Consider the following 22,193-nt stretch of genomic DNA (forward strand, 5'->3'; position numbering starts at 1 on the left):
TTGTCCCTGAAGCCTTTTACCCAGCCACATCTACTCCCTTCACCATCCTCAGTTCTTGGTAATCCAAGCAGCTGCTTCTTGGAAACTGTGTGAAGAACTATGCTGTCTCAACGTTCAGTTCTTTATCTCATTCAGATCATATCTGTGGCCCATAGTCTTGTTTTTTCTTTTCTTCCTCCATCTCTTCTACTGGGTAAGAAGTTACTGGATGAAATCTAACTGATTGCATAGTTGTAGTCCATGGAAAGTGTAGAAAGGTGTGTGTTTAATTATTTGTGAGTCTGTTTTCAAAAAAATCTGATTTAAAGGCAAGCCTCAGTAACTGAGGGCAAAGGTTTCAGTATACCAGCTTCTAGAATTGAAGCTAACATCAGTATTATGAATAGAGCAGCCATCAGCAGAAGACATCGTGCTAACATGATTTGAGAATGTGTGGCTGATGGAATGTATCCCAGAGTTACTCTGTGAGACCAGGATGTCTCACAAATTCAGGCAAGGCCTTCAGGCTAGCTCTGAAATCTAATTAAAGTAACCAGGATATAGACTTGGAAATGTGATCACAATGTAAAGCTACAGACACCACTATTATCTACTCAATTGTACCATAACCTGCTAGAAGTTTCTTTATATGAAATCATAACAGAAAGCTGAATCTTCAGGATATTCAAGAAAAGGAGAGTTTAAAAGTAAAAATGTGTCTGTTTGCTGATGTGTCTCCAGCATTAGCAAGGTCAGTAGGGCTCCCTGGCCTGGAGACACATAGTATTGCCAGTCCTATGACCTGGGCAAATTATTCAGTTGTAAAATGGAGATAGTAAGCCCATTTCAAAAAGTTGTTATGATCAGTAATGAGCTAATAATGTAGAGTACCCAGAACAGACCCAGTAGCACATAGTAAGCACTAAAAAATTAAGTATAATAATTATGATTATAATTATTTCTTTGAAAGCCTATCCACACCCTCCCCCACCTCCTATCCCAGGGCCACTAGGATCAGTTTACTATAACTTCTTGGTACAGGCTTTAAGATTACTCCCCTCCTTTCACTTGCTCTATAGTCATACAGCACCCATTCTGCTGGTACATTTGGTTCTCAAGCTAATGTGCATGAGAATCGCCATAGGCAGTATCCCAGACTTCAGAAAGATCCTACATAAAGTGGTCTGAGTGGGGACTCAGAGCTGTACTTTAAATAAGTACTCCAGGGGCTGTAATGTCTGCTCCACATGGCCCGTAAAACATCTTTAGAGGAATGCTACTACATGTTCCTACAGGAGAGAGAACGCAGTAACCTTATCCTTGAGCAAGCATTGCTGAACACCAGTTTCATACACTCCTAACGTCTTGGGATGAAATAGACTAACTTGCCTTTGTTACCTGAAGCTTTTAAATTTTGCTTCATTCCACCCCCCCCCCAACCTAATGTATAGTTCAGGGACATGGACGAAAGCTATTTATTAGGATGTAAGCTTTCTCTCTGCATGGTGAAGAATGTTTCTCTTGACCTCGTTTCTAATCGACTCATTAAACCTGAGATAACTCTGTAAACTTTACATAAGAATTTTCCTAACATGGTAAATGAGAAATATGATTGGATCATGCCAACATGAAACCCACTGTTCAGCCAAAAAAGAATTTCTTAATTTTGCCTGGTACTCTGTATCAAAGAATGTCACTGTATAAACCATCGTGTACGAGTAAACTTATCCATGAATCTTCACTCTTCATTTTAACTCCATTTCTATTAATCATTGCCTTTTTTTTTTTTTAATGGAAGCCATTTCCAGTAACATTGTTATTGACCATTCATTTGCTTCTCAGGTCACAGTGGTAGATTTTAGTGATTCTTTCATATTTGTCTCTCTTACCTTTGAACATGGTGGGTGAGTGATGTAACAAGAGTTGAAGTATAATCCCTCCAGATTTAGGTTAACTTGCTTGACATATAGAGGAAGAAAATTCCAACAAACACCACCACCATAGGGTAAAACAGCAGGGAACTTGTTATGGAGTTTGAAATCATGTAGCTCTATAATACTTATGCATATGTTTCCACTGTATTTTAATGATCAAGTGCATTAATAAGCAAGCAATTAGACTCAGAAATTCATAAATATGTTTGAATAGGGCAGAATTTATTTCTTCAATTTCTGTTTTTAATAGAAACAAGTGTATTGAGGATACTGCAGTGGTTTGAATTGCTAGGCTAAATATTTTGGGTTTTTAAAAAATATTTTAAATATGCTGTAGTTGCATATAACTAGAATATATGGCTTTCCTGTGTTTTTCTACAAAGTCCTGACATTAGAAATTCACATCTTCCTACTAACAAAAATAAATTAAATCTGTAAATTATTAAAAGGCCAACAAGAGACTCTAATGCCCAGAGGTAAGATTTTTGGTTTGCAAATAGACACCCATTTCTGGAACTATTAAACAAGTATAGCCAGTTAGGCATCAGGCCAAAAGAAAACAACAGAACATAGGATGATGTTTAGATAGTTAAATAGAAATAAACTTGGACACATAAAAGTATATAGTCTGGGTTCCCAGACTATATAGTTTATTATAATTGATGATTCTGGTTCTAGCTCTGAACCTTATAATGACAGAGGCTCCAGAAGTCTTTATTAGATTCCTAAAAAAGCAGAAACAGAAATGGTTGAAAATTAAGAGCATAGCCTCTAAATAAATAACTTGAATAAGATTCTCTAATCATTTGAATGACTACTTAAAATTGTTATGAAGCAAACAAACAAATAGAACCTCTTCCTCTCAAATAATCCACCAATGGGTCAGGTGATAGCACTTCCCTGCCATATAATCATTCTAGATTCTAAAATACGTTTACACAAGTAAAAGTGTCTTGGATTTTTAAAACGAAGTCTTTCCGTAGCAAGAAAACCGATAAGGTGTGATGATTCTGGGGTCTTCCAGTGGGACTTTGGGCATGTCTCTTTCCTTCTCTGGCCTTTAGCTCCACATCTGTATACTGAAGTCACATGGGGCAGAAGCGAGGGCACATTCAGCCACAGTGTGGTTCCTTCTTTTGCAAAGGTGAAGATAACATTCGTCCCCACCAATAAGAGAGTCTCAGGACACACTGTGAAGTGACACATTCTCATGTAGGAACCTGCACCTACTTATGAGCCCTTTCCTCTTTGCTGTGGCACCTCTTCCCTCTTGCTCTGGACTCCTGGTTCTCCATGCTCTTTGCAAGAAAGGATCTTACAAACACATTCTAACTAAACTTTTACAATAACAGATAAAACTGGCTGTGCTATCTCTCTCAAAAGATACACATTTTCAAATTTTAAGTTAACAAAACAATTCTGTACTTGTAGAATCTTCGGCATCAGTAAATGGGAGAAAGGAGTGCCTGGGAGATGCAGGAGTGACTTGCAGGGCTTTCTTATACACAATTATTATGTTCATCACACGGGGAACCTTTATTGCTTCAGCATCTCTTTCGGGAGTAGTGTCAGTCCAGTACTGTCTTTCTTAGCAACATTTGTACCTTTTATATATTTGGGTTGTTTATTTTTTCCTTCAAATAAATTTGTTGTTGTTTTCCTGCCTGCTTCTGCTTATGGGCAAAATGCTTTTTCAGGAATGGAGTTTCCTTAGATTATAGGCATCTTCAGAACGCTGGGGCAGGATAGAATATGGTCTTCTCTCCCCCCGTTCAGTTTTGCAATGACAAAAAATTTAAAGTCGTTGCAACATTCTTTTGACTTTGCCATGAGTACTAAAGTCTTTTAAATGTTTTGTTTTAAAACAAATTGCTGGAAGCCTGGGTGGCTCAGCGGTTGAGCGCCTGCCTTTGGCCCAGACCATGATCCTTGGGTCCTGGGATCAAGTCTCACATCGGGCTCCCTGCATGGAGCCTGCTTCTCCCTCGGCTTGTGTCTCTGCCTCTCTCTCTCTCTCTCTCTCTGTCTGTCTCTCATGAATAAATAAATAAAATCTTTGAAAAATGAAAAATAAAAATAAAATAAATTGCCCTATCAATGCCAGTTGTGGTATGTTTACATATGTGGTAACATTTTTAAATGATTTTTTTTCCTTTAAGGATTTTGGGCTCGTGAAGTAGGTAAGATGGTAGGACTAGAGCATCCACTCATTCCCGTCCAGCATCAATATGTTGTCACATCGACTATACCTGAAGTGAAAGCTTTGAAACAAGAACTGCCAGTGCTCCGTGACCTGGAAGGATCCTATTATCTCCGACAGGAAAGAGATGGGCTTTTGTTTGGTCCATACGAAAGTCAGGAGAAAATGAAAGTGCAGGACTCGTGGGTCACCAGTGGCGTCCCTGCAGGTGGGTTCCACGAGTGCAAGTGTGTGCGGGTCAGGCCCATCCGTCTTGTCTTCTCTGTGGTTGGGAGCTGGCTGTAGAGTCAGCCGGTGTCATAATACTAAAGTATCCAATATCTGGGACTTTGGAGGTGAGCAGTTTGAGCTAAGCTCTGTTTTCCTGCCCCTTTGAACAATCACAGCAGGAAGTGAGGAAAGGGAAAAGAGGCAGTGGGTGATGGAGAAGCTGAAGAAACATACCCTCCGCTGGTTTGGAAGGCTTCAGGTTCATCTGCCCACTCCAACCTCCTGCCTAACCCCCGTCTCCTCACTCCCCCACCTGTTTGGTCTAGTTTCCAGATTCGGATGTAGCTGCTATTGTGATTTGATGGTTGGAAACGTGGCAGGAATCAGAGACTGGACATCCAGCCTGCTAAGGATGAAAGCTTCGGAGTGTGTCACAGAGCAGGTCCTGCAAACTGAAGCCTTCCCCTAAACTACATAAATGGGTTAGAAGAGCCCTTTGCTGACATGGGAGGAACTATAGTGTCTCTTTCAGGTTCTGTAAGGGAGATGGACCTGTTTTTGTTTTTCATGACATATTTCTACAGAACTAGATTAAAGATGGAGGTTACATAAGCAGGTAAACAAAGCAATCTATAGAAAGTACTAAAATGTCATTGGGGCACTAAAATATTATAGGGGATGTAAAGAAATACAGGAAATCTTGGGACAGGGAGTGAACCTGTACTCCTCAGTACACCTATGCCCATGTGACAGCAAATGATCGCTAAACCGCCTCCCACCTAGTTCGGCTAGGCTTTTGTTTTGTTGAGTGGGCTCTGCATATTTGGGCCTGTGGAAATAGCTCCTGATCGAGGTATGGCTGTTCGTCACCTGAGAGCCTTCCTTTCTGCTCTTCCCTCATGCTGGCAGCTTCACTTTCAAATAAATGTTGAACAGATACTTAATTTCAGCTGGAGGGAGAGCCAGATTGTCCGCTAGCCCTGGGTGCTGGTCCTGGTCCAACCCTAGTGGTCTCCAGGTCTCCGTGCAACTGACCCAACATGCAGGTCACAGGAGGAACAGCACCTGGCTGGCTACTGTGTGGGAAAGTCACCAGCCCTGGTGGAGAAATTCCTTCAGAAACTCATCTGCAGGCCTGCCTTCCATCACAGTACCTCTGAGGACTGAGAGAAAGATTGTGTTCCAACACCCTTCCCTTGTAATTCTAGCCCTCCCATACGTGTGTGAGCAGGCTTGAGGAAGGAGGCCCCAGGCCTTTCCTTCTCTGCTGAGAGCGGAGAGGCATCTAGAACCCATTATCCTAGATCCTGGAGTAGTTTTCATTAATCCCCTGTGTCCTGACATGACTTTGTAAGCTCCCATTTGCCCTTACCTGGGAGGACAGGACAGAGCAGACTTTTATGGTTTATTGAAGGATAAAAACTCTCTTGACAAGCCAATCATTGTTTGTTTTTTAAAATTATGATTGGATTAAATGTTAGAAACTGTTAGTATACCTAGATTTAAATTTATTACTAATGAAAAGGATTAACTTTCATTATTTTATTGTTTCAACAAAAATAACATTGTTCTTAGTAATGTGATGGAGACCTATCTGTTGATAATGAATATTAAGTTTAGACTTTTTTTTTAAAGAAGTACCTTCCTAAAGACCATCTTTAAATGTGAGCTGATTCAGGGTTAAGTCACTTTAGAGTACATGACAGGGCAGCTGCAGCATCCTGACCACAGTGGTATGTCTCTTCAGGGTTTGGAAAGGAGCTCTTTGAGTCTGATCTTGACCGAATCATGGAACATGTTGAAGTTGCCATGGAAATGGTTCCAGTCTTGAAAAAGGCTGACATCATCAATATCGTCAATGGTCCTATCACCTATTCTCCTGACATTCTGCCTATGGTGGGACCCCATCAGGGAATCAGAAACTACTGGGTGGCAATAGGCTTTGGGTGAGTATCTCCATTTAGTTCAATATTTATTTAAAATTTTTTCTCCTTATTTTAATAGAGTCAAGTATTTTAAGTAAGTCTTGTCTCATAATCTCAGGCCAAAATGGAGAATGGAGGGAGGGGCAGAGAGTTTTCTTCCTTTCATGACCATTGAGATATGAGGAATAAAATACTTTTAAAAAATTTATTTATTTATTTATTTGAAAGCGAGAGAGAGAGAGAGAGAGAGAGAGAGAATGAGTGGTGGGGGGAGCAGGGGGAGGGAGAAGCATGCTCCCCATGGAGCAGGGAGCCCGTGGCTCCATCCCAGGACCCTGGGATCATGACCTGAGCTGAAGGCAGATGCTTGACCAACTGAGCCACCCAGGTACCCTGAGGAATAAAATGTTTCAATTTTAAAATCCGTACTGTGGATTATTCATGGTTTAATCACCTATATAGATTTTAAAGCTTATCACACATAGGGCAGTGATTTCCTGGAAACTTCTCTTTGCATATTTCCTGCCATTTTCATTATTCATGTCTCTTTTCATGTCTTATAGGTTCAGATTGGTCAATTTACCCCAATTTTACAAGGATGTTTTCATAACACAATGTGACAAACGTAATTTAAAATATCAAATGAGTAATGTATCTGATGCCTTTTTCACCATAGTTCGTGTTTGTCCAACATAATTTGCTTCTTTATCATTCCTCAGGTTGCTTACTATTTATGATTCTGTGACCCATTTCATGTTTCATCTTTAATATTTGTCCCATTAATTTGGTGACTATTAATGTCAACCCCACTTTACTATCATGTCACAGCTTCTAATATTCTATTTTTCTTTCCCATTTTAGTTGGCCATTTATTCACTAATATTTAATGATCACTAGCTCAGTGCCAGGTCTCTTGGTAGGCACTGGGCTACACTGAAGACAAGGCAGTGAGGTCTGTCCAGAGGCACAGGGCTGATTAGGGTGCTGTCCTGCCAACACAGCAGAGAAGCTGTGCTCTGAACTGAGGGGGCAGCAGTGTACTGAGAGATAGGAGGTAAAATTCTTTAGACTTGGTGATTGATTGTATTATGTCTTGAGGAAGAGAAAAAAAAACAGCAAATGATGCCAAACTATCTAACTTGACTCCTGGGTGGATGCCGGGGCCATCGGGAGAGAAAACCAGAAAAACAGTGAGTTACATTTTTGAAAGTTTGGGTTTGAAGTGTTTTTTTTTTTTAATATTTTTAAAATTTATTATTCATGAGAGATACACAGAGAGAGGCAGAGACATAGGCAGAGGGAGAAGCAGGCTCCCTCCTGGGAGCCCGATGTGGGGCTCAATCCCAGGACCCTGGGATCAAGACCTAAGCCGAAGGCAGACACTCAACCACTGAGCCCCCACATGTGTCCCTGAAGTGTTAAGTGGGACATCTATGGGACATCTAGAAGGAGAAAACCAGAAGGAGATAGAGGGCTGGAAGGTATAAAGTAAGTGAGGGTTTAGGTAGTCATATGCATATGCAGCCATGTGCATGTAGGAGTGTTTCTGGTGTGTGTGGCTTGAATATATTATTTGGAAGAATGCCTAGTCATATTCTTTGCCCATTAAAAAAAAAAAAAGATTATTTGTCAGGGCGCCTGAGTGGCTCAATCAGTTAAGCGTCTGACTCTTGGTTTTGGCTCAGGTTGTGATCTCAGGGTTGTGAGATCCAGCTTTTGTGGATCTCTGTGCTCAGTGCAGAGTCTGCTTAAGAATCTCCCTCCCTCTTCTTTTGTCTCTCACTGACCCCCCCCCCAACATGGTCTCTCTCTCTAATAAGTCTTTTAACAAATTATTTGTATTGTTATTGTTAGGTTGAGGAGTTCTTTATATACTCTAGATACAGGACCTTTATCAGATACATGATTTGCAAATTTTTTCTCCCATTCTATGGGTCATCTTTTCATTTTCTTGATAGTGTCCACTGAAGCATGAAAGTTTTAAATTTTGATGAAGTCTAGAATGTGTTTTCTTTTTAGCATGTAGTTCTAGTACCATATCTAAGAAATCATTTTCTAATCCAATTTCATAAACTATGTTTTCTTCTAAGATTTTTATAATTTTAATTCCTACATTTAAATCTTTGATCAATTTTGAGTTAATTTTTGTATGTAGTGTGAAGTAGGGGTCCAACTTCATTCTCTTGGGCAAGCACCATTTGTGGAAGATTGTTCTTTCCTATTGCCTATTTCCTGCCAAATTAGGAAGTGCATTCTTTAGAATACCAGTTACTGATTACCTAGAAATTGTATCTACTTGCATGGGGCTGAGATTGCAATCCTGCTCTGATTGTAGACATTGAAATGTAGATAGGAAAGATGACAGGTGGGGGACAGGCAAAGTGCCTCACTCTCTGACAGATTTGGTCTGAACTGAAAAGGACTTCTTGTATCTAAAAGTTGAGATTGCTAAGACATTTCTTATGTAATATGGAATGCTCACCTTGGCTGCCTCTCCTGGCTTACATCAGTGATCCATTCCCTGGTTCTGGAGGCCAGTGGTTTTCATGCCTGGCTGAGCAGCAGAATCATCCAATGGGCATGTTAAAAAACAATCACAGGGACAACCCGGGTGGCTCAACGGTTTAGCACCGCCTTCAGTCCAGGGCGTGATCCTGGAGACCCGGGATCGAGTCCCATGTCGGGCTCCCTGCATGGAGCCTGCTTCTCCCTCTGCCTGTGTCTGCCTCTCTCTCTCTCTCTCTCTCTGTGTATCTCTCATGAATGAATGAATGAATGAATGAATGAATGAATAAATAAATAAATAAATAAATAAATAATAAAAATCTTTTAAAAAAACAATCACAGCCTTGTGATTAGTCACTTGCATGTGTTTCATCCTCCTTTACATCCTATCTGTGAAATTCCTATTTGTCAGGAGAACCCATGAAGTTGTGTTGAGTCAGAAAACCAATAAGCAAACAGATTCCCAGACATTTGGGAATAGCTATAGCTATTGATCCTATAGCTTCTGATTCAGTGGTCTGGATAGGGGCCTAGGATCTGCATTTCATTGTTGTCTGTAATTCTAGTACAACCAGTTCAGAGAATTTGGGTAATTTGCAAACTGTCTACGTATATGCCAGTGCTCTTTTACCTTACTTGCAGAGCACTCTCAGTCAAAGTTGTTTTACTTTTGTTTAGTCACAATTCTAATAAGGTTTTCTGCTTTTAGGTGACTAACCCATGCCCCCCAAATGTTTAATAGTTTGGATTATATATATTTTTAAGACTTTTTTATTCCTGAAAGACATAGAGAGGCAGAGAGATAGGCAGAGGGAGAAACAGGCTCCCCCATGGGGTAGCCTGATGCAGGACTCGATCCCAGGGCCCTGGGATCACACCCTGAGCACACTATTTAATATGTTGGCAAAGGGAAGTGCCCCCTGTGGCGGCTGCCCACCGTGCGCTGAGCAGAGCCGGGCGTGGAGGTGGTCCTAGGAAGCTGCCCACAGCAGTGCTGACTGATTCATTCTGTGTTCAAGTTTCCAGTTATTTCATTTGATTACATTGGGGTGTGTTTTATGAGACGGTTGCAGCTCGGCTAAGTTGTAAAACGAACATGTGCATTTCCATTACCAAAGTAAGTATCAAATCCTCGGCGGGTTGGAAGGCATTCTTTCCAGTACATTCCCAGGTGCCACTTTCCGACCATCTGGGTAGTGTAGCCTGCTTCTTTTAGAAGCTGGGGAAGGAGTTTTTCATCCAGAGGGACGCAGCTGGGCTGACAGGGCCAGATTATTTGGTGTTGTAAACCTGTGTGGATCTTAAAGAGATAAACATGAAATTATATATAGATGATCTGAAACATCCTGAACAAGCAAATAGAGTGGTTGTTTACTTTTCTTTTAAAAGATTTTATTTATTTATTCATGAGAGACACAGAGAGGAGGGCAGAGACCCAGGCAGAGGGAGAAGCAGGCTCCATGCAGGGACTCGATCCCGGGACCCTGGGGTCACGCCCTGAGCCAAAGGCAGGCGCTCAACCACTGAGCCACTCAGGCATCCCTAGATTGGATTATATTGAATTGAATGTAGTTTTTCTTGGCTTCGAACAGATTGTAAACAGCAAATTTAAGAAGGAGAGAGTGCTACAAGATATAACATCTGACAGTTTAACAGAGCTATCATAAAAAGCAGACGCAAACACTCAAAAAGCATAGTAGCTGGGCCATTTAGAAGTAGTGGGCTTTGTAGATTAATGCTAGCAACAGGAGAACCTAATTCCCTTTCCTCATCAAGTTCCCTTCCACTTCCACTTCATACATTAGTTCCTTGTGAAAATCTTATCAATTGGGCTTAGGCATACTCTGTTGTTGGTTATACAAGAGCTCAACAGCCACCATGTATTGCTTGCCTACTATGTGCTTTTCAATGCCATGTCAATGAATTCACCACCAGCACCATAAAGAAAGTGTGCACAAAAGACTAAAGCTCAGGGTGGTTACAAAATTTGTCCAAGGTCATACAGCTAATACCAGCAGAAGAAAAATCATACCCAGATCTCTCTTACTCCATGCTTATTTTTAGCTAGTAAGCCAGAGGCTCTCAATAGATGTTTCATAACACTCAGTTGTATGGCATTTTACATATAACTTGTTAATGGTTAGGGAACTGATGTTTGTAAAGGATTAACTATTTGAAAATAAATTAGACTTGATTCAGAATTATCTCCAATTAACAGCACTCTGCCCCATTTGTTAGCTCATACACAGTAATAGGGAGAGAACATTATGGTGTAGCAGTGAGACCAAAGGAAACCAAAGCACAGTCCTGGCTTTGCTCAGAGTCTGTCAAGAATGAGAATACTGTCTGTCATGTATGTCTTGGTTGAAAAAAATTGAGAAGCACTGAAGAAGTAAAGTCCAGTAATAGGAAGTGTACACTGGGGTCAAATGTCTGAGTGTGTATCCTGAATCTGCTCTTCATTAATGTGTGACCTTATTCAACCCCTATGTGGGGGCTGACTTTCCCATTGGGAAAATAAAATTGTTAAATAATAAATCAGCTGGTACCTATTAGCTGGAAACAATGCCTGGCAAAGAGCAAGCACTCAATAAATGTCAATAAGACTTTACACAAATTCAGATCTTATAAAGAGTATATCTAGCTTTCAAAAATGACAGCTTTTTATATATCCTACCTGCACCTGGTAAAATGAATTTTAAGCATATATTTAATAATTTTTATTGCCTTCTTGAAATTTACTGAACTTGTTTATGGGTGATTTAGATGACCCATGTCTCTTTTTTAGAAGATTCAGAGAAGTATAAATTGTTGCCTTTTTATTTTACCTGAGAAATATCCTCATAAGTTTAGTCATTTTTTTTAAAGATTTTTTTTTATTTATTCATGGGAGACACACAGAGAAAGAGAGAGAGAGAGAGAGAGACAGAGACAGAGACACAGGCAGAGGGAGAAGCAGGCTCCATGCAGGGAGCCCGATGTGGGACTTGATCCCGGGTCTTCAGGATCAGGCCCCGGGCTGAAGGCGGCGCTAAACCACTGAGCCACCCGGGCTGCCCGGTTTAGTCATTTTTAAATAGATTTTATTTATTTATTTGAGAGAGAGAAAACATGAGAGAGCACAAGCAGTGGAGAGGGAGAAGCAGGCTGCCCACTGAGTGGAGAGCCTGATGTGGGGCTTGATCCCAGGACCCTGGGATCATTACATGAGCCAAAGGCAGCCACTTAACCAACTCAGCCACCCAGGCACCTCAATCATTCATTTTTTATAAGATAGCAAAACTGGTATCTTGTGGGAAAAGTTAGTTAACATTTACAGTCTTTGCTAAGGTCCTCTCAAGCTCTTAGAGTGATTCCTGCTGTTAGATTGTGGTCATTCTGGGTATCGGAATTTCTTGTATCTTCAGATCTGCTCATGTAGCTCCTTTTCTTGGTCATCCCCCAATGCCTTTCTGTTCGTCCAATTACTCAGAAGCTTCTCTTGACTTAAACCTCAGATAAACCTACAGGAGAGTCCTTCATTAGACAAGAGTGAGTGTGTAGAACTAACTGCATAGGGCCAATGGTAAACTGTGATTCCTTCATCTCATATCAAATTATTTGCCACAGTCATGTTCTTGGTTTTAAAGCATCTTCATATAGAACTAGAAAACAAGCCTACCCTTGCCACCAAGTGACCTATTTGTTGCAAAACATAAGGGGACGTTCTTTTCCCTCCCTTCCCCACAAGTCCCTGGGTAAGTAAGTGCCTCTTCCTCTGAATGCTTCTAAGAGAAAGGTTCCAGGTTCCTGCCCAGAGGTCATAGCCCAAGGTTACCTGAGCTAAACTGAGGCTGAGAAGAGAAGGATGTGCCACTCTGCAGTGTACAGTTTCTCCTGCAAGGCTCCTATCAGTCAAGATAATCCTAGCTCCAGAGGGCTGATAAGATAACAACTAAGTCTTCCTCTTTTGTTCCTTTCTTCCATTTTCCTAAAGTGAGCATCTCTCCTAGCTGAGAATCGTAAGCTATTTTGCAGGTATGCATCTCTTGAAACTATGGGTGCAAACTAGCTTCTTTTATGCCTAAATATGTATTTTTAAGGAAAAAAACTATAGTATAAACATTATGTTGTTGAGGGTTCTAAGTAGCACAGAACACTCCAACTTGGCGGACCTGTAAAATAGTTGGACGGGTCCCATTATTTGAAAACTATGTATGTTAATAACAGTGTATTCATCTCTGTATTTGAAAGGTACGGCATAATCCACGCTGGTGGGGTAGGGAAATACCTCAGTGACTGGATCCTGCATGGAGAGCCTCCATTTGACCTCATAGAATTGGATCCCAATCGCTATGGCAAATGGACAACTACTCAGTACACTGAGGCCAAAGCAAGAGAGTCCTATGGATTCAACAATATCGGTAAAGTGCGGGTTCACCGCTGTCTACAAAGTGGATACAGAATCGACTTGCAGTGCCTCTGAGTTTGGATGCTTGTTATTCTGTGCGTCGTGGTAGGAGTACTTAGGGGTTCTCATAAGCATGATGGCTTTGGGGCGCCTGGTGGCTCAGATTGTTAAGCATCTGCCTTCTGCTCAGGGCGTGATCTCTAGGTCCTGGGATGGAGCCCCGTGTTGGGCTCCCAGCTCGGCGGGGAGTCTGCTTCTCCTTTTCCCTCTGCCTCTACCACTGCTTGTTCTCTCTCTGTTTATCAAATGAATTGAGTAAAAAATCTTTAAGCATTATGACTTTAAGACATGACAAAGAATCTATATGAATGTGTATATTTGATTTGTAGAGTGCGTCAGCGATTTTAAGTTCTAAACCTGCTTTTACTTTATCCTTGGACAGTAATATAAATGACCATTTGGCTTTTTTTACATAATTTTTAAAAAATATTTATTTATTTATTTTAGACAGAAGGAGAGAGAGACAAGTGGGGAGGGGCAGAGGAAGAGAGAACCCCAAGCAGACATGCACTAAGCCCAGAGCTGGACTTGGGGCTGAAACTCAGGACCCTGAGATCATGATCTGAGCTGATACTAGGAGTCCGTCGCTTGACTGACTGAGCTGCCCAAGCACTCTTTACATAATTTTTTAAATTGCAGTGTGGTTGACATATGATATTGTTACTTTCGGGTCTACAACATACTTGACATTTGTATACATTGTGAAATGGTCACGACAAAAGTGTAATTACTATCTTTTTTTTTTAAGTTAAGACTTCATTTATTTTTTAAAAAAGATTTTATTTATTTATTCATGAGATAGAAAGAGAGAAAGAAGCAGAGACACAGGCAGAGGGAGAAGCAGGCTCCTCACAAGGAGCCCGATGTGGGACTCGATCCTGGGACTCTGGGATCAAACCCTGAGCCAAAGGCAAATGCTCAACCGCTAAGCCACCCAGGAGACCCTGTAGTTACTATCTTTTACATAAATTTCATAAATAAATGCTGCTGGATGTTAAGAACTGAGTTTTCTATTTTCTGATTCCCTTCAAAGTTGTTTATAGTTTTGGTTATATGCTATTTAGGTACTAATTTTCCTCTTTCAGTTGGTTATCCTAAAGAAGAACGATTTGCAGGGAGACCAACTCAGCGAGTCAGTGGGCTTTATAAAACCCTGGAGTCTAAGTGTTCCATGGGGTTTCATGCAGGCTGGGAGCAGCCACACTGGTTCTACAAACCGGGTCAGGACACTCAGTACAGGTAAGCGAATGCCATAACCTGCCTGTGGCTCTGAATGTAGAATGAAATTTTAGAGATAGAATGGAGGGACAAGAGAAATGCTACTCCCCCTCCCCAAGTCACTTCACCCCATTCCAAAGAGCATTGAGCCTTTCCTATAAAAATTATTTTCTGGCAGTGGAAGCATTAATCTTTCCCACGTGATATTGGCTCGCATCTAGGCCCCATGTGGCTTTCAGAGTCCTACAGCCAGCTCAGGTGAAGCCTCCACTTGGCATTTTTCCAGGAGCTCAGGGGACCCTTCCCCATCCCCTCTAAACCCCCACATGGCTTCAGTTGGCTCCTAAAGATGCGTCCTGGTTTGGGATGCTTGCTCAAATCACATCATATGGAAATAGTATGAAAACATGGATTTTTGGGCACCTGGGTGGTTCTGCGGTTGTGTGTCTGCCTTCGGCTCGGGGCGTGATCCCGTGGTCCTGGGATCGAGCCCCCTGTCAGGCTCCCCGCAGGGAGCCTGCTTCTCCCTCTGCCTGTCTCTGCCTCTCTCTGTGTCTCTCATGGATAAATAAAAAAAATTTTTTAAAATATATGGATTTCCTGTTTATCAAGGAAGAGCTCATAGCAACATCTTTCAAATGTGTGTGCACTGAGTCATGCAAACTATACGTACTGTTGATAAATTAGGGGGAAAGATCGTTTACTTAGCATTTTACATTAAGCTAAAGCATAAACCATGTCACTAAAACAATTCTCCGAATTCCTCTAAAGTTGTTGTCATTGTTGTATTTGGATTACATGCCATTGTTGTCATTTGGGATTAATAGTGATTATGTATTTTTTCTCATAAGAATTCATAAACCAAGAGAAAACAAATAGCAAATCTAGAAATTGTGGGGCTCCTGGGTGGCTCAATTAGTTAAGTGCCTTCAGCTTGGCTCGTGATCCCAGGGTCCTGGGATCGAGCCCTACATCAGGCTCCCTGCTCAGCGGGGATTGTGCTTCTCCCTCTGCCTCTGCTCCTCCCCCAGCTCCAGCTCTCTCTTTTGATCTCTCCTTCTCTCTCAAAAATAAATGAAAATCTTTTTAAAAATCTAGAAATTGTTACCTCTTTTTTTTTTTTTTGGTCTTGTCATTTTGCTTATTTAAATAGGTTTTGATGTCTACTTTAAGACCAGATCCAAATGGTAGAAATGGTAGAAAGCATAGTAGAGGCTCAGTTGTTGATTAATGAATTTGGGCTCAGTAGACAGCCTACAATATCTGGGGGCAAAACACTGGTTCATTTTTTTCTAAATGACTCGGGTAGAAGCCAGATCACCTTTGGTCTTTGGATCTGACCTGTTTCTTTTATTTTAATAATTAACAGCCAAAAACTCATTAGCAGACAATATTCTGCTCTGCAGTTAAAATACCACATTAGAAGATGACTTTGTCAGGTAGAAAGGACCCTAAATGAGCCAGTAGACTTTTGTTCCAGCCCAAGCTCTGTCATTTACTTAGGCAAAAGCCTTGGAAATCACCTTGTGCCTTTTCTCTAAAACATGAAGATGTTGGACCAGGTCCTTGCTTATTCTAGGTGTGGACCAACAGCATAAGCATCACTTGGGATGCTGTTAGGATGCACAATATAGGGTCCCAACCCAGACCTGCTGTATTAGAATCTGCGTTTTAACAAGTGGAAGTGATTTGTAGTTGCATCAGTGTTTGAGAAGCACTGGACAAGATAGCTCTACCTCACTACATTCTGATTTAATTAGGTCCAAAAAAGATTTGGTATTTTTTAAATGCTCCCCAGGTGATTCTTTTTTTTTTTTTTTTTTTTAAGATTTTATTTATTTATTCATGAGAGAGGCAGAGAGAGAGAGAGAGAAAGAGAAAGGCAGAGACACAGGCAGAGGGAGAAGCAGGCTCCATGCAAGGAGCCCGACGCAGGACTCGATCCTGGATCCTGGGATCAGGCCCTGAGCCAAAGGCAGGCGTTCAACTGCTGAGCCACCTAGGCGTCCCACCCAAGCAATTCTAATATGCATCAAGGTTGAAAACCTCAGGACTGGTAGATTTCTATGCTTTCTTCCAGATTTGAGAGCCCATATGTCCTATCTTAATTTCTAGTTAATTAATACTACTTCATTCACTGTAAAATGGGTCAAAGGAATAGAAGAGTAACTTTAAAAAATCAGTTTCTAGGGCAGCCCCAGTGGCGCAGCGGCTTGGTGTCGTCTTCAGCCCAGGGTGTGATCCTGGGGACCCGTGATCGAGTCCCACGTCGGGCTCCCTGGATGGAGCCTGCTTCTCCCTCTGCCTGTGTCTCTGCCTCTCTCTCTATCTCTCTGTGTCTCTCATGAATGAATAAATAAAATCTTAAAAAAAAAAAAAGAAACAACAACAACAAAAATCAGTTTCTACCATATGTGTATGATTCACACAACAGAACTTTAGGTTGGTACCCCCCCCCCATGGGATTTCCTGATTAATAGCATTTAATAAATATTCTGTAATTTTTTGAAAATGAATGACAGTTATTTTATGACAAATATTGTGTTTCAGGCCCAGTTTTCGCCGCACAAACTGGTTTGAGCCTGTAGGATCTGAGTATAAACAGGTTATGCAAAAAGTAGGGGTTATTGACCTGTCTCCCTTTGGCAAGTTTAACATCAAAGGCCAAGACTCTGTTAGATTGTTGGACCATCTCTTTGCAAATGTCATTCCAAAGGTAAATAACCTTATACGGGTACAAGGTTCAGGATTTTGGCCTGCTTAATTCTTTGTCCTCTTATTTTTTTTTCAATTAGCATAATTAGCATGTTACTTTAGTCCGCCTAATGATTCCTGTATGAATGCTGGAACTCCTCACCCGACCATGAATATTCTAACTAATTTTCTAATTTAAATTTTTGTTGAACAAATTATCATCCAAGGACCTTATGACTTTGCTAAATTGTGTCAATAGGGGACTGCAAAATTCACTGAAGTGTACTTTTTATGACGAATAGTTATAATGATCATTTAAACCAAGAACTTCAAAATTAATTTTGTGTTTAGGTTTAAAAATAGTTCACACAATTGATACAAATGATAAGATTCAGATTTTTTTCATTGTTGACAGTTGCATTTTTATTTCCATGTTGTGTTAAAAGAATATGTAAAATTTTTATTTCATCCTGAGGTAATTTTAAATTGTTTTGCATAGGTGGGTTTTACAAATATAAGTCACATGTTGACGCCGAAAGGTCGAGTGTATGCTGAGTTGACTGTTTCTCACCAAACTCCTGGGGAGTTCTTACTAATAACTGGTTCTGGATCAGAACTTCATGATCTTAGGTAAGTGCACACCTAATAAGAAAATTTTATATTGATTAGGTATTGACTCAATCTTACAGTGAAATTTTCTTTTACCAAGAGTTGAATTTACAACTTTAATTCTTAAACCTTTTCATTTCAAATAAACTTCATATCTTTTATAGGAAATTATTTGAAGTGGGGACCCTGTCCCCACTTCCTCAAAAGGTAGTCCATCCATAGGGTTTATTGGTTCTAATAATATTAATTCCCAATTATTAGATAACACCAATGTGTCAGAACTCTTTTTAGACATTATCTTAATTAATTCTAATAGATATATCTGCAAGGTCTATAATCCCACTTTCATATGAGAAAACTGAAGATTGAGTTAGAGTAACTTGCTTAAGCCAGTCCTTTTGATTCTGATGCCCATGTTCAGTACATTTGAGTAAGCTGCCTACCTGGGGTTATCATCTTCCTTTTTGATGCTTTGTGCTCTCTGGCCAACTGCAAGATTTAAATCGTTGACTTGCCAAGACAATCCTTCACGTGAATCTTTGGTCTATGATTTAGTCTACTATAAAATCTGTAGTCTTTAGCATTCCAAAAACATTTGGAATGTTATTGTTTAATAAATGTTGTACTCTGAAATTCTCACTATGGTTGTAAAATGATGCGAATTATATCCTCCAACCCAAGATGTATCTTAGTAGCTTAGCTTTGGTAAATCCAGATGATCATTTTATGTAGCTCCAGGGACTGCTCAGTAAATGATAAACAAACCCTAAAACTGGGTTCCAATAACTCATCAAGCCTTAGGAATTGAAACTAGTCTTTAGAGTTTTTATCATTTCCTTGTGATTGTCAAAGCAATTAAGTGTCTGGTGGCAGGCACATTATTAACCTGTAGCAGCACAAATGTGCCTTCCGTGTATAGGTATTAGAGAAAATTTGAGTTTAAATTAATTTTTGAAGATTGAATCATTAGTTTAAATGCAATAGGGCTGTCACTGTTGGAAAGAATTATGTGGCAGAGCCTATTTAAATTGAAGGATCCTTCTGTACTATGAAAAATTATCCCCAAATTTATAAGTGAGTGGTTTAAAGAGAATCACTTAACATCTCTGGGACTCAGTTTCCTCAACTTAAAAAATTAGGTTATTATATGAGATGACACTCTTGGGGCTTCCTGGTATTCTAGACACAGAGCATGTCTTCCGAGAATTAATATGTTACCACCATGCATTATTCAAGCAAGATTTAACACAATGTTTATGACTCAAATGCAGATGGATTGAAGAAGAGGCAGTCAACGGTGGATATGATGTTGAAATTAAAAACATAACCGATGAGCTTGGAGTCCTTGGTATTGCAGGGCCCCATGCAAGGAAGGTTCTGCAGAAACTGACTGCTGAAGATCTTAGTGATGATGTTTTCAAGTTTCTTCAAACCAAGTCTCTAAAGGTTTCAGACATTCCTGTCACTGCTATTAGGATATCTTATACTGGTAAGAACTGGAAAACAATTTTCTAAAATTTAAGAGAAAGTCTCTAAAATTTAAAAGAAGCTAGCACAAATGAACATGTGCACATGCATATACGCCTGTGCACACACACACTCACAGGTGCGTGCACACATACACACATGTGTGCGCACACACATAGTCTTGTCAGGATAACTTTAGAGGAAGATTTCCTCCTGTCCAACTCTTACAATAATTCTGGCTCTTCCCTCCTAGTCTGGGAGGGTCATTTCCCAGATTTCCAATTGTTGTTTTAATCCCATAGCTGCTTACTAGTTGGAAGGGTGGATTAAAAAGTTGGAAGAGGCCAGCTGTAGAATAGTTGGAAGGCTTGACAGCCTATTCAGGCCAGCCTGACTCTATCTAGCAACATTCAAGATGGTCTCTCATGGAATCTCTCATAATAATCTCTTAAATGTATCAGGCCCTTCTCTTAAAGCATTACCACTAAGGCTCTTTTAGGGAAGTCTTCATATAGCACCTAACCTTGTGCATAGAAGGTATTTGAAATAGAGATGAATGAATGCTTCTCAGTCCGCCTTGGTGCCGTGAGCTCACTTCCAACTTCCCTCTAGCCCTCCTTGTTCTTTCATAGAAAGAGTCCTCGGTGCTCAGGCATCCCTTCAGTTACATGTGACTCAGGTTCTGGCAGTGTCCTGGAGAAACAGATCACCGTCAGCCCTCAACAAGGGAACGAGGAGAACGTACATAGAGTATGAAGGCTAAAGTTCCTCCCTGGGCTTCCGCTGTACACTTCCCTGTCCTTTCACCTGACCTTGGCAAAATGGTGACTAGAATAAAACATAAGCGGAATAAGTAATAAACCAACTATTTGAGTTGGGTTTCATTTCCTTTGGTCTTTGCCCACAGCTCTAATGGTGAATAAAAGTGGGGAAGAAGAGTATTAGAGATAAATGCTGTCCCACACTGAAGACCATTTGAATAATTGTCAGTTGCTTATATTTTTAAGCCTTGTGATTTGAGGGTAATGAGTGGGAATTGAGGTTTCTTTCTTTCTTCTTTTTTAAAATAAAGATTTGTTTATTCGAGAGAGAGCATGGCGGGGGCGGGGTGCTAAGGGAGAGGGAGAGAATCCACAAGCAGCCTCCCTGATGAGCACAGAGCCTGACCTGGGGCTCCGTTCCAGGACCCTGAGATCAAGACCTGAGCTGAAGCTAAGAGGCCGCTTAACTCACTAAGCCACCCAGGTCTCTAAAAACACTGACCGTGATTAACTATGCCATGCTGATGACTCGCTTAGCATCATGAAGCTGAGGTCAAGAGTGCAGGTTAATTCCTGTATTAACATCTTTCTGCGTGGTGAGAGGAGGTATCCTAGATACCACCCTGTGGGAGACAGGATGGGGCACGACCCACCGCCCGTGGGATACAGCAGTGTCTTTGGAGTAGCAGGAGTTTGTTGCAACTTTTTTGTGAACTCATCTTTTAAAACTCAGCCGTGTCCCTGTTTTGTAAGTGGACTCTCTCCGTTTCTTTACGTGTCTTAGCTAATGCCCGTTAGGCCTCATCATCACTGGTCTTGCCTAGTGCGGTCCTTGTGGGTTTGTTGCAGGTGAGCTGGGCTGGGAGCTGTACCATAGGCGAGAAGATTCTGCGGCCCTTTATGACATTGTCATGGACGCAGGCCAGGAGGAGGGAATCGACAACTTCGGGACGTACGCCTTGAACGCCCTAAGACTGGAGAAGGCTTTCAGAGCCTGGGGGTCAGAGGTTTGAAACGCCAGCGTCTTCACCCAAATTTTCTGTATTGTATCTGAGTTTTGCATAAGGGCTCGTTCTAAGCGCGTTAACCGGCTCTGGCTGTCAGAGAAATTCCGTGTTGTGAGATGACTCTTTCGTTAGGGGAAGATGTTTCCCCCCTTCATTCATTTCCCAGTTGAAAGTCGGGGGAACTACGACCCCGTTCACCCTGCTGGGCTCCCCCGGGGGCGCAGGGCCCCGGCAGCATCTCCGCAGGGGGGGCGGGGGGCCCCCAGTGTTGGCGGCTGCCCCTCAGGTTCTTCCCGCGTGTGCCGCCCAGCCCGCTTCCTTCTTGCACCTTTGGGGGAAATCACAACCGAGCGGGTGTGGCTGAGGCGGGGCGGGGCGGGGCGGGGCGGGGCGGCCTTCTGGAGCTGCTGGGCCGCCTGGGCTCTGGGGGGGCGGCAGGCCTGGAGGGGCGCTGAGCCCCCGGGGGGGGGGTGAGGGGGGGGCCGGCGGCGCCCGCAGGCCCGGGCCAGAGCTGGAGAGCTGGCCCTGTCCCCCCCCACCCCGCCCAGCACCCCCCACCAGCACCCCCAGCACCCCTCGCCCCCCGCAGCCCTCCCGCGTCCCCCCCCCCGCCAGCAACCCCCACCCAGCACCCCCAGCATCCCTCGCCTTCCGCAGCGCTCCCGCGTCCCCCCCGCCCAGCACCCCCCACCCAGCACCCCCAGCACCCCCAGCACCCCTCGCCCCCCGCAGCCCTCCCGCGTCCCCCCGCCCAGCACCCCCAGCACCCCTCGCCCCCCGCAGCCCTCCCGCGTCCCCCCCGCCCAGCAACCCCCACCCAGCACCCCCAGCACCCCTCGCCCCCCGCAGCCCTCCCGCGTCCCCCCCCGCCCAGCACCCCCCACCCAGCACCCCCAGCACCCCTCGCCCCCCGCAGCCCTCCCGCGTCCCCCCTCGCCCAGCACCCCCCACCCAGCACCCCCAGCACCCCTCGCCCCCCACAGCCCTCCCGCGTCCCCCCCCGCCAGCAACCCCCACCCAGCACCCCCAGCATCCCTCGCCTTCCGCAGCGCTCCCGCGTCCCCCCCGCCCAGCACCCCCAGCACCCCTCGCCCCCCGCAGCCCTCCCGAGTCCCCCCCGCCCAGCACCCCCCGCCCAGCACCCCCAGCACCCCTCGCCCTCCGCAGCGCTCCCGCGTCCCCCCGCCGCCCAGCACCCCTACCCAGACTCCAGCACCCCTCGCCCCCTCAGCCC

The 22,193-nt window shown here is 42.8% G+C and overlaps 1 protein-coding gene across 4 annotated transcripts in view; it reads left to right on the plus strand.

The window, feature by feature from the left end:
* The window catches only part of DMGDH (dimethylglycine dehydrogenase), a 68,447-nt gene that overhangs the window by 15,262 nt on the left and 30,992 nt on the right, over positions 1-22,193 (plus strand). For 3 of the 4 annotated variants that reach the window (XM_072793923.1, XM_072793904.1, XM_072793913.1), the window contains exons 6-13: positions 4,073-4,321; positions 6,071-6,269; positions 12,987-13,156; positions 14,289-14,442; positions 16,972-17,137; positions 17,615-17,745; positions 18,996-19,213; positions 20,802-20,959. In XM_072793923.1, coding sequence (XP_072650024.1) covers positions 4,073-4,321; positions 6,071-6,269; positions 12,987-13,156; positions 14,289-14,442; positions 16,972-17,137; positions 17,615-17,745; positions 18,996-19,213; positions 20,802-20,959 — 1,445 coding nt within the window. The remainder of the gene's footprint in view (positions 1-4,072; positions 4,322-6,070; positions 6,270-12,986; positions 13,157-14,288; positions 14,443-16,971; positions 17,138-17,614; positions 17,746-18,995; positions 19,214-20,801; positions 20,960-22,193) is intronic. The other variant, XM_072793932.1, reaches the window with a different exon arrangement.

This window comes from Canis lupus, chromosome 2 (assembly GCF_048164855.1).
Source record: "Canis lupus baileyi chromosome 2, mCanLup2.hap1, whole genome shotgun sequence".
In the NCBI taxonomy this organism is placed as follows: Eukaryota; Metazoa; Chordata; class Mammalia; order Carnivora; family Canidae; genus Canis; species Canis lupus.